Source organism: Drosophila hydei, unplaced genomic scaffold, assembly GCF_003285905.1.
Source record: "Drosophila hydei strain 15085-1641.00,03,60 unplaced genomic scaffold, DhydRS2 tig00000131-arrow-arrow-pilon, whole genome shotgun sequence".
Lineage (NCBI taxonomy): Eukaryota > Metazoa > Arthropoda > Insecta > Diptera > Drosophilidae > Drosophila > Drosophila hydei.
Window position 1 is genome coordinate 658846 of NW_022045671.1, and position 12947 is coordinate 671792.

Below are 12947 nucleotides of genomic sequence, written 5' to 3' on the forward strand. Positions count from 1 at the left end.
GTAATATAGGCGTTACGCGATTAATTGTAATCGTGGCGCGACTGAGTTATCGCCATCTATAAATTGCTTATATTTAACAGAAATACAGTTTCAAGTTAAGTTCCACCACTGGAAATGAAACCTTTCTAAAACAAATCAATCTATTAAAATTCTACCAAGACCCGGTGTTTTATACCTTTGACAGTTAAAACAAAGGTACGCAATATTTGACACGACCACGATATCGACAATGAAAGATGTCATTGGCGATATATCGATATAAAAACAACAATTTATATTATATAGCTGTTGTTTGTGGGTGGCGCTGGTTGTGTCCTACAGAAATATGGCGGATAAACGAAAATACAAGCGATCGGTAAGTAAATAATAACGAAATCATCAATCGTACGTTAACATGCATAACTTAACATATGCTCGTATCCGCAATTAGAAAGAGGAAATTGCCCGTGAATTTGATCTGCCCGAGCGCAAATCCAAAATAGCAACAATACTTAAACAAGATGACCAGGCCTACTGCATATGCCGCACATCGGATTGCTCGAGATTCATGATGTAAGTTGAATAATATTAATTAGACAATTCTTGGCAATCAATTTCGACTGATTGTAATCTGTTTGCAGCGGCTGCGATGGCTGCGAGGAATGGTATCATGGCGACTGCATTGGAATCACCGAAAAGGAGGCTAAGCACATTAAGCAATATTACTGTCGTCGATGCAAGAAAGAGAACCCCGATCTGCAGACCATATTCCGTTTGGTTGCCACCGAACGTGCGGCGGCAACTGCTGCTGCATCAACATCTAACGTCAGTTATGGCGCCACAAATATATCTGGACAATCTGCTGGTGGATCTGCGGCAAGCACCAGCGGCACTGCAGGTGCAGCTTCTGGTCGCAAAAACAATAGCGCTGCTAAGGAAACAAAGGCTGGTAGACGCTGTGGCACATGTGAAGGTTGCCGGCGACCCAATTGTAATCAGTGCGATGCCTGTCGCACACGCGTTGGCCATAAACCACGCTGTATTTACCGAAATTGTGTGATGCAGGCGGGGCATCAAGCTAATCCAGCACCAGCAACCACTGGACGCAAGCGTGAAAAGAGTAATGCCGTACAGCAACAGCAGCGCAAAAACAAAGTCGTCCGCTCCGACAGTCCGGAGATCTTTGTGCATCCAGAGCTTGAAGGCTTGCGACAATGTCATGGACCTGGCTGTCGTTGTCAGGCCCGACCACAAAGTAAATACTGCAGTGACAAGTGCGGCTTCAATCTCGCAACGAATCGTATATTCCAGGTGTTGCCACAACGTTTGCAGGAATGGAATTTAACGCCATGTCATGCGGCAGAAGAGAATCGCGAGCAGCTCGAGGTGATACGACAGAAACAATCAATGGTGCGTTTCGCGCTAGCCGAGCTGGAGAAGCGAGCAGAAGAGCTAAACATGGTTGTGGATCGGGCCAAGCGGAGCTCCATAGACACACAGCGGCCGCAGGACAATGGCGACGTCGAGGATGAACAGAGCATGTACTGCATCACATGTGGCCATGAGATACATTCCCGCACCGCCATCAAGCACATGGAGAAGTGCTTTAACAAATACGAATCGCAGGCCAGTTTCGGAAGTATCTTTCAGACCCGCATGGAGGGCAACAATATGTTCTGTGACTTTTATAATCCGGCCAGCAAAACGTATTGCAAACGCTTGCGCGTTCTTTGCCCGGAGCACAGCAAGGATCCCAAAGTCAACGATACGGATGTGTGCGGTGCGCCGCTCGTTAACAATGTTTTCAATCCCACCGGTGAATTCTGTCGTGCGCCCAAAAAGAATTGCTTTAAGCACTATGCCTGGGAGAAGATACGAAGGGCCGAAATCGATTTGGAGCGCGTGCGTCAATGGTTGAAAATGGATGACCTAATGGAGCAGGAGCGCCTATTGCGACAGCAGCTCAGCTCGAGAGCCAATTTGCTGGGCCTCATGTTGCATTCCACCTACAACCACGAGGTCATGGACGAGCTGGTGCGGAAGCAGCAGGAGCATTTTGCCGAACTCGAGAAGCAGAAGCGACGACAGGTTCATTATCAGCAGGTGCAGCAGCAGCAACAGCATTACCAGCAGTTGCATCAGCAGAAGCAGCAACAGCAGCAGCAACAACAGCAACCACTTCAGCAGCAAAAGATGCAGCAGCAGTGACAAAAAAAACATAAAAAACAAAAAAAAAAGCCAAAACAAAAGCAAAAAATAAAAAATAGGAAAACATCAACTAATTAATATATAATATAAAATAATATAATTTACACATATAGTGCAAGCTAAGATAACCCTGTCTATGTACGTCTCGTTACCCCCCTCCTCTAAGCTGGCCCCATATGCCATTAAGCAGACACTAATAAAATTTGACATGCACAATATGTAAAATACACTCGATCACCATGGATATTGAATATAGATATATATATGTATATATAAGTATGTATTTGGTATTAACAATAAGGCTTGAAACGTTACCAGCAGCAACCCGATCAAAAGAATTTCAACGCCGGCTGTTCTCTCTGTATCTCTCTCTCTCTCTCTATCACAAAGGCTTACGCTCTAGAAGGTTGCCTAGTGCCTCCCTCTACTGTTTGTTATTGAAAACTAAGCATAAAAAGTATTTATTGATAGCAACATGTCTGCAAGTATCAATGAGCCAGCTCAAACAGTTCGTATCATTCACATTTCTTTCAATTGTACGGATGGCATTTGCTCATTCTAATCGGTGTGCTATGATAGTAAATAAATAAAAATTAAAAGTAAAATAAAAGTTTAAACATACTCTAAAAAAGCTTTACATACAACTATTGTTTTGTTTAAAATTTGAATTTGTATGCCAAGTATGCCAAGTGTGAATATGCATGCTCATGTGTGTGTGTGAATGATAGGCGCTGTGCGGAAAGAACGGTACTTGGCCATAACCATAACCACCAAACGGATAACAGTAACAAGTGCAGAAAAGGACGATGTATGTGTGCATGTGTGTGTGTATGAATGAGTGCATGTAATTTTGGCTCGCATATCGAAGTAGACGTTGACAGAATCGAACCGGAGACAGTGTAAAAACCTAGTAGTCAAGGCGTTAGTCGTGTTGACCTTTAGAAATGTCGTAGACATTTGGCATCCATATTTTGTATACCTTCTACACAACTCGACAATAAAAAACACACAATTTTGTATTCAACTTTTGATCTTATTTTTCAAAAATCACAACGCGAGTTATCCGAGACGGTATCATCCCCTATATATATATATATGTATGCACAATTAATGCATGTATGTATATATGTATATATATGTATTTGTATATATATATGTGTATGTGTATATATATATGCTCAAGTGCAATACTCAAATTGAACAGCGTGATTCCGATCAGTTTTGCGGATCCGCAAGTGGAAAACGTTCAAATTATAAAGTCGCAGCAGCAGTTAAAACATATTAACTTTGATTCGGTTAAAGAAGCGCAGCATCAACTATTTGAACTGATGGCGGTCACCGAATAACGGAATACCAGGAACTGATCAATTCAACCAAATAATCAATCAATCAATCAATCAACCAACCGATCGATCGATCAATCTCAATCGATTAATCACTGCAATCTTCGTGCCAACGCTTGTCTTACGTTTCCTTTGCAGTGTTACGTTGTTCAAAATCGTGGACTTTAATAGAGGTGGGTGCGTGAGTTGCTCCTTGATCTTGATCATGTTCCTGATAATGACTTTAAATTTCCCATAATTTGCCCACAGTTCCTTTTGGATTCGTGTTTTATTTTATTACCAAACTTTAATTTTGTGTCGTTTCTTTTAAATTTTATTTTTTTTTTTTGTGTTTTAATGGTGCATCGTCGGCAAATAGTAAGTAGATGTTGCCAGCTCTGTAGCAGCTGTTCACAGTTCGATTTGCAGCGGGCTGCCACAGTTTGGCTTGTCCAAGTGGAACACCTCACTTCAGCTCCAGCTCCGATTTCAACTTAAACTTCAGCTGTCTCCCCACACATCCATCCATCTGTCAACTCATCCATTCATCAGTCGGCAGGTAAGTGACATGCATGGCGCCACCTCACCTCCATTGGTTGCGCTGTGCCAACAATAAATTCTATTTCTCAGCTTTACACTGCACTTCACGTTGTTCGAATCTGTTGTATTAGTATTCTATGGAGTATTTGATTGAGGGCAGATCCATTTATAAAGCATTCAGTCTAATAGATTTCATATATTTTGCGATAGTAATATTATGAGTCCAATTATCATTGTGTTGTCTTTGATTGACGGATTGATTGAATATATACTAGTGCAGCTTGATAAATGATTGATCATTGAATATAATACATTATGATACGTTAGTTGAGAATTCTATATATGGCTTTAGGATTGATTGATTGATTGATTGAATATATTTAAGTGTGATTGATTGATTGGGTATGATATGAGAAATGATTGATCACTTAACGTAATGTATTGTTGGCAAGTATATATATTGCTTTGATTGATTGAATGTATCTCAGCGCGATTGATTGATCAGATATCATATGATAAATGATTGATCATGGAATATACGATATATATTACGATATGTTAGTTGAGGATTCTTTGTATTGCTTTATAAATGATTGAATAGATTCCAGTTGATTGATTGAATGTATTTTGCTATGATAGACGATTGAATATATTACATTATAATGATCTAATTGAAGAACGAAAATAGTTATTTATGGTTGAATATGTAAATTATGATTGATTGATGTTTGAATGATGATGATTGAATGTATTATCGTATGATTGATATATTAGACTGTGTTAGATTTAAAGAAAGTAGTGGATTGATGATGGAATATATGCAATTATGATTGATGGAAGATTACAGATACATATATTTAAATTATATATACTGAATACTACATTGATTGATGGGAGCTTTAATGTTAATGTTAGATTCCATTTCAAGTCAAAGTGATATTCAATTTGGATCAGTGTAAGCTTGAAGTACCCATATTTAATAGTTGGAGGAGGGGAGTGGGGGCAGGTCTTTGCATATATTTATTGTTAAACAAATTCATTTTGCTCTATATTCGATTGCATGCACGAGTCGATGGCATTTGAGGCGTTGTTTGATTGTTTTTGCGGGGCTGCCATTTGCTGGCAATTGCAGCAGCAACAGCAGCAGCAACAGCACTGACAACGACAACAACAACAATGACACATGACGTTGCCCTGGGCACTTGAGGGTCCTGGTTCCATTTGTCCATTTGTTGGCATTGCTAGGCCAAGTTGTTTGCCCTGGTGTTGTTGTTGTTGTTGTCGCCCACTTTCGCTTTTCGATCGATCTAACAATAATTTAGTTTCAATCGAATTGCCTTATGATTATTCGTTGTTGTTGTTGTTGTTGTTGCATTTTTAACATACATACTTGAGCCGCGTTTTGCATATGAAGGAGACGAGAGACTCTTAAAATGCGAACACAAAGCCATCGGCAGCAACATTCACACGCGACAACAGCAACAACAGCTTCAACAACTTAACGCGATGCACTCAAGCCAGCCAACACCCACTTGCACCCGCAGCCGCCATAGAAAGTGTTGAAGTGCTTGCCACAAACTGGCGCCCGCCCAGGACGAAGCCAACCGACGTCACGTCGTTAGAAAAGTTGGCGGATTTGCTGATAATATCATTGCAATTCCAGAGCTGGAGGTGGAAAAGCGGAAATTCCGCCGTCGGCATCGAAAGCTACAACAGCAGCAGCCGCAATTGCAATCCCAGCAGCAGCTACAGCAGCAACAGCTACCTCCACTGCAGCAGCAGCAGCATCAACAGCAACAGCAACAGCAACAGCAACAGGAGCAGCAGCAGCAACAGCATCAATTGCGAGGACAACCGCAGTTAACGGATAGGCAGCGTGAGGCGCAGCAAAATCACCCTCATCACATGCGAATACGGAAGAGCGAGACACTTCAGAGGCCGTTGATCAAGGAGAAGCATAAGGAAAAGAACAAGGAGAAGGAGAAGGAGAAGGACAAGGAGAAGGACAAGGAGAAGGAGAAGGAGAAGGAGAAGCTAATGGCCGAACGGCAATCGAACGCTCAGGAGCGACGCATACACGAGCTCGATCAGAATGTGGAGCGTTACTTTGAAGTGCGCAAGGTAGGCAAAAATTGTTATCGTTAATCGTCTATCACACACACTGATCGATATCCATTGTGCGATCGCAGCGCCTGGGCAAGGGCGCCTACGGCATCGTATGGAAAGCCACAGACAAGCGGCAAAAGGATACCGTGGCGCTCAAAAAGATCTACGACGCCTTCCGAGATGAAACCGATGCACAGCGCACCTATCGCGAGGTCGTCTTTTTGCGCGCCTTTCGCCACCATCCCAACATCATTCGCATGTTGGACATATTCAAGTAGGCGCCACTGCGTTCTTATCATTTGAGCTGACGTTCCTAAAGTTTCTTCCATGCAGAGCGGCAAACAATTTGGACTTCTATTTGGTTTTTGAGTTCATGGACAGTGATCTGCACAATGTTATCAAAAAGGGGGACGTCCTTAAGGACATACACAAGCGCTTTGTCATGTATCAGCTAATAAATGCGATCAAGTATATGCACTCCGGCAATGTCATCCACAGGGATCTCAAGCCTAGCAACATTCTGATCGATAGCAAATGCAGGTGAGTCAATCGATTGTCATTGTCATTGTCATTGTCATTGTCATTGTCATTGTCATTGTCATTGTCATTGTCATTGTCATTGTCATTGTCATTGTCATTGTCATTGTCATTGTCATTGTCATTGTCATTGTCATTGTCATTGTCATTGTCATTGTCATTGTCATTGTCATTGTCATTGTCATTGTCATTGTCATTGTCATTGTCATTGTCATTGTCATTGTCATTGTCATTGTCATTGTCATTGTCATTGTCATTGTCATTGTCATTGTCATTGTCATTGTCATTGTCATTGTCATTGTCATTGTCATTGTCATTGTCATTGTCATTGTCATTGTCATTGTCATTATCATTATCTCATATATCTTTTTTCTTAGGCTTAAAGTAGCTGACTTTGGTCTTGCGCGCACTTTGTGTTCGAAGCGCCGCAGCAACGTGGACTTCGAATGTAAAGAAGAGCTGGATAACGAGGCGATGCTGACGGATTATGTGGCAACCCGCTGGTATCGGGCACCCGAAATACTGGTGGCCAGTCGCAAGTAAGCGCCAAGTAGTGTGATCTATCTGTTTGAGTCTTATTTGGATTATAAATGTGTGCATTAGGTATACGAAGGGCATTGACATGTGGAGTCTGGGCTGCATACTGGGCGAGATGATACGCCAGAAGCCGCTCTTCCAGGGCACCAGTACCATCAATCAGATTGAGAAGATAGTGAACGCGCTGCCGGATGTGACGGATCGCGATATCGAGTCGATTGGTGCCAGCTTTGGCTCGGTGCTGCTCAGCAAGAAGATAGTGCGGGATCGCCGGCACTCACTGGACGAGATGCTGCGCAATTGCTGTGACGATGCCATGTCGTTGGTGAAGTCGCTGCTGGTGCTCGATCCGGATGGCCGGCTGACTGCCAAGGAGGCAATCGCGCACTCCTATGTGCATCGCTTTCGCACCTCCTCGGCGAACATGGAGCTGCGCACGGACATCAAGCCGCCGCTCGACGACGATGTGCGCTACGGCGTCGATGAATACCGCTCCACGCTCTACGAGATGATTGCGCCCGACATGCGCTCCAGCGCACGGCACTCGAGCAACATACAAACGACTCCCACTAGCTCCGACATGCAGTCGAGCATGACCACACGCGTCACCCGGTCTGTCTCCAAAACCAGGTGAGTTCCTCCCCATCCCGTTAACTTTGGTGTGGCTTGCCGGTGCGAAGCGTGGGCGGGGAGTGTATCGAGTCTGCTTAACCAGCTGCTCGCTCGCTTGCTTGCTTTTGCAGGTATCGTCGCTCATAGCATAGACGTTCGTCGTCAACCACAGCGACGACGGCAGCAGCAACCAAGACAAAGCCAACAGCAGCAACAACAGCTACGAAGTGTAAGCAACAGCGCGTGGCGCTTGCAAAAAGTGGACTAGCAACATCTGCATCCACATCCACATCCATATCCACATCTTCCTCGACTTCCATTTCAACTTCAGCCGCGCAACAACAACAGCAGCAACAGCAACAGCAACAGCAACATTATTCGCGTTCAGCTCAGCGTCAAGCAACATATCCATAAATCCATTCCTGTGCCATTTCCTTGCTTAGACTATGCACTCAAGACTGCTGCTTAACTACTCGCCTACGCAGTGTTAAGGGGTATATTAGTTTTATGCACTATGTTGTCTGTTTGTCTGAAACCTAAAATTTGGAATATATATTTTTTTTGCTGCCTCACGAAGTGCCTCCGTCTAGCCTAGAGCCTAGAGCCTAGAGACTCGTGTGCCGCTACTTTGATAGCGTTTTGAGGTAGGCTAGTGTCCACTGTAGTTGGATCTATTGCGGAAAATGTTTATATATTTTATATTTGATATTTTATATTGCTGCTAAATTTATATAAACGCCTCTTTGGGGGCGTGAACACAAGCTAAAGAGAAGCAGAAAAAGCGCAGTAATTTTTAAGTATTTTTTGCTATTATGAAACCCGAACGAGCATTGCCTAGTCGGGCTTGTATATATATATTATATATATATATATATATATATATATATATATATATATATATACATGTATATATAAATATATATATTATATATTTATTATATATATATAGTACATAAAAAATTGTGTTCAATGTAAGCTCATCCTTGAGACAGTCGAAAAGTGAATGCATTAGACAAAGATTGAGATCAGTAGATATATGTATATATAGAGGCTTAGACCTGTATATGAATAGTCTGTAAATATCATAGCTGTATATATGATATATATATATTAGATATTTTCTAGTACAGCTCGAGCTCCAGCACATCTACGCTCTGCGCCTGCGCTGCCATTTGCAATGTTTTTTTTCCACTGCCCGATGCCACTTCACTTGCTCACCTTTCCCTCACTCGATTTAGGCCATCCGCAAACAATTTCCATGCCGCTGGGCACTTGGAGATGCCCGCACAGCCGATCTCCGCGCTGACCAAGGCCTGGGTGGAGGAGCAGCGGAAGCAGCGCCAGTTGCAGAACCAACAGCACTATCAGCAGAGGCACCAGCATCAGCACCAGCACCAACATCAAAACCAGCACCCGCACCCGCATCCGCATGCGCATGCGCATCTGCATCTGCATCACCATCCTCCGCAGCAGCAGCAGCAGCAGCAGCAGCACCATCACCACCATCATCCACAGCCCCAACAGCAGCAGCAACAGCAGCAGCAACAGCATCAGCAGCAGCAGCAGCAGCAGCAAATGCATCGTGGCAAGCGCTTTCTCAATGACGCCACCCACATGCGTCGTCCAGGAGCGGAGCCAACACATGTGGCCTTGCGCAGGGAATTGGCAGCTGTGGCTGCAACAGCACCGCGCTGCATCGCTGGCGGCTTGTGGCAGGCGCCAGTCGCAGCTCAATCAGCGGCGCCGATGGCTGCTGCGCCACCGCTGCGCCATTGGACGGAGCCGGTGGCAGTGCCCTTGCCTATGCCCCCAGCATCTGCGACGCAAATGGGCATAGGCCAGCCCCAAGCGCAATCGCAATCGCAATCGCAATCTGTAAACGGGACCACCTCATCCAACGAGACGGAGGGCCTGTGTACAACGGCTCAGCTGAGGGCGCGGGTGCGGAAATTGCGGCGCGAGTGCAAAGATAGGCGAATGTCCAAGGCCAAGGATACGGAGCTGGTCAGGCGAGATGCCAAAATCGATATGGAGTCATCAACTGCGGATGAGCTGGGCGATAGCTGTAAAGAGCAGTCCCTCATCTCTGTGGCAGACGCGGCCAACTCACGGACGGAGCAGCCGCTCGAGATGGCCGAGCAGCAGTTGAAAAAGTTCGCGCACATCAAATCGACGGAGCAGGTGCAGTCGAAGACTTTGCATTTCGTGCCGGCTCACGCTCATGCGCCGGCTCCGACTCCGCAGCCACAGGTGCAAGCACAGCCATCGGCCATGGGGCATGTCCACGTTCAGATTCAGTCGCAAGCCGTGCTCCATGCCCTGACGGAGGAGCAGCAACAGCGCAAGGAACAGAAGTCCATAGATCTGACCACAGCATTGGAGCGACTGCAGCTGGAGCATCACGAGCTGCAGCAAAAGAAGTTGCACATCAACGATGCCAGCGATGGGATGAATCATCGCAACCAGCTGCACCTCCTGCAAAGGCATCAGATGCGCAAAATGGCCCAGGACTCGTCGGACAATGCATTTCGCGCGTTCCGGCAGCAGCGTCAGATGCAGCACTTGAGTCCCGGGGATGAGGGCGATCGCTTCTATACGCCGGAAGGCACCGTCCGCCAGGCGGAACCAATGGGACAGGAGATGTCGTCGGGCGAGAAGGCGGACGATAGCGCCAAGGCGTCGAGCGCTTCGGCGGCGTTCGTCTGCTATAAGACGCGACTCTCTCGGCTGGAGGAGGAGATGGCCAAGTGCAAGCGCCAGCTGTTCCACTACGTCCAGGACAATCAGCAGCTGCTGGCCAAGCAAAGTCTGCGCCAGCACATCGAGCGCTTGCTGCACTCCTCGCCGCTGCTGAAGACCAGCAAGTCAGAGCCGGCGGCGCCAATTGCCAGCGCGAAATCGCCGCAAAGCGATTCGGGCATCGATTTGGATCAGCCCAAGCTCGATCGGGACAAGCAGAAGCAGTTGCAGCTGCGCGAGTTTCTCGCCCGCGACGAGAGCAACGCCAATGCCTATGAGCTGCCCGATCTGTGCAACGTCTACAAGACGAGCAGCTGCCACGCCCAGCCGCTGAGCAGCTGCCTCGAAACGCCCAGCTCCTGTCGCCCGCTTTCATCGACGTCAACGAACACCAACGACAACTCCATTGGCCAAGAGCTAATCCAGCAGTCTCACAATTTGGCGCACGTCTATTCCAATTACTTTCCGGTTGCCGCTGTCAAGACCAACAGCTACGAAAACGCCTGGAACAAGCGGGAGCATGCACACGGACACAATGCCAAGCGGCATCAGCCGCTCGCCCCCAACTGCGATCGCCTGCGCATCCAGGAGGCCAATTTCTACGACAGCTTCAACGATTCGCATGCTACTCGCAAATAAGCGTCTGATATCAAAACATAATTGCAATCAATTACAAAACCAAAAAGAAACAATCAAACGAACTAACGATAACCAAATATTAAAAGATCTTGAGGGAGAGAGAACTGTAGAAAGAACGAAACAGCGTTGTAAAGAGAAATAAAATTAGGAATAGAGGCATAGCATAGAGCTAGAGAGAGAGAGAGAGAGAGTGGGAGAAATGTAGACAGATAACGAGCACGAGCACGAGCACGAGCTAGAGCGAGATAGCACGATGTACAGGGATCAGCCAAAGGCATAACAGAAATCTTAACATGCACGCTCACACACACATATGCAAACAGCATATATATACATACATATACATACATATATATACATATATATAAATATGTACATATAAACATATATATGTATACGTATATATATACATAAATAGATGGATGGCTTATATATATAGAGGCCAAGAGCAGGAGAGAGGTAGAGAGTCAGGAACAGAGAGCGCAAGAAAATTCTGCATGGTAATACATTATATATATGTAAATATATATATATCTATTTATTTGCATTGAAAACGTACGACTATATATACTTTTTGGGTATTCACGGGCGCTTTGTGGAGATGCGCAGCTCAACAACAGGCCGAAGTCTATGTAGGAGCATACATATTCCGAGTAGGTCAACTGTGCTATAAGTATCGATATATTGACTCAGTTTAATTTCTTTTTTTTGTTCTTTTATACGATAGAATCGATATTTTGACTCAGTTTTGTAAGCCGTAAAGCCTAGAGACTCGCAAATTACTATGCTGGCTTTTGCTTTTGTGAATATTCCAGACTTTGCGTGTCTCTCGTAAGCCCTCGAATTTGAATGGTAGATTGATAGCTCTAGCATCAAACTGTGTGTGCGTGCGTGTGTGGGTGAGAGAGAGAGAATGTGTGTGTGTGCTCATGTACTTCTCCCCAGGCTTCACAGTATCGAACACTCCCTCCTAGAACGGGGTAACTATTATTTTTATTGATGATTATTTATGGTTTTTGTGTTAATCTTTTTTTTTTTGCTCAACTATATGCTAGGTACAGTAAACACATAAGCAAAAATATTTTCAAAATCTTAGGTTTTAAAATTGCATATTTCATGCAAGGAAACTTTTCAGACCACCCTCGTATATATATATATATATATATATATATATGTGTGTGTATATACATATATATATATATATATATATATATATATATATATATATATATATATATATATATATATATATATATATATATATATATATATATATATATATATATATATATATAATATTGATATATATATATATATATATTTTTTTTTTATTATATAAAATTATTGTTTTAACAAGTGCAAATAGATATAGTTGACTGGAGTTGAAGACTGCAGCAGCTTTTTGGACCAAGCTCGTTTAAAACTATTTAGAAACAATAAAATAAATTGAAAAGATTTTTGATGCGGACTTGATATATATATATACAAATCGCTGATACTAAACGCTATGATCCACAGATAAAAACATAATATATGATTTATTTTGAAAAGCTTTGTTCACTGAGAGTTTGTTTTATTAAGCATACCTATATATATGTATATATATATAGTATATATAGTATATAGTATCAGCAAGTGGAGAAGTACATTTGAATGATTCTTGTATATAATATAATCGTTAATCTATATAGGCAACTAAGCCCAACTGTCTATCAAAGTTGAACACAA

At 43.8% G+C, this 12947-nt stretch overlaps 1 protein-coding gene and 1 long non-coding RNA gene across 4 annotated transcripts; both read left to right on the forward strand.

Moving 5' to 3' along the window:
• Nucleotides 1-211: 211 nt before the first annotated feature.
• Nucleotides 212-9338, forward strand: LOC111598240 (CXXC-type zinc finger protein 1-like; the record flags this gene model as incomplete). Its single annotated transcript, XM_030223092.1, has 9 exons — nucleotides 212-355; nucleotides 431-552; nucleotides 621-2082; nucleotides 5757-6170; nucleotides 6239-6429; nucleotides 6489-6695; nucleotides 7070-7231; nucleotides 7296-7859; nucleotides 9080-9338. Coding segments are annotated over exons 1-9 (3411 nt in total), but the record flags the coding sequence as incomplete, so codon positions are not given.
• LOC115482851 lies at nucleotides 3159-5694 on the forward strand. Of its 3 annotated transcripts, none has more exons than XR_003944152.1 (5): nucleotides 3159-3303; nucleotides 3392-3703; nucleotides 3780-3887; nucleotides 3939-4068; nucleotides 5594-5694. It is a non-coding gene; the product is annotated as an uncharacterized LOC115482851 (long non-coding RNA). The 3 variants fall into 3 exon arrangements; XR_003944153.1 differs by having other exon boundaries at nucleotides 3159-3258; XR_003944151.1 differs by lacking the exon at nucleotides 3159-3303 and having other exon boundaries at nucleotides 3310-3703.
• Nucleotides 9339-12947: the final 3609 nt, after the last annotated feature.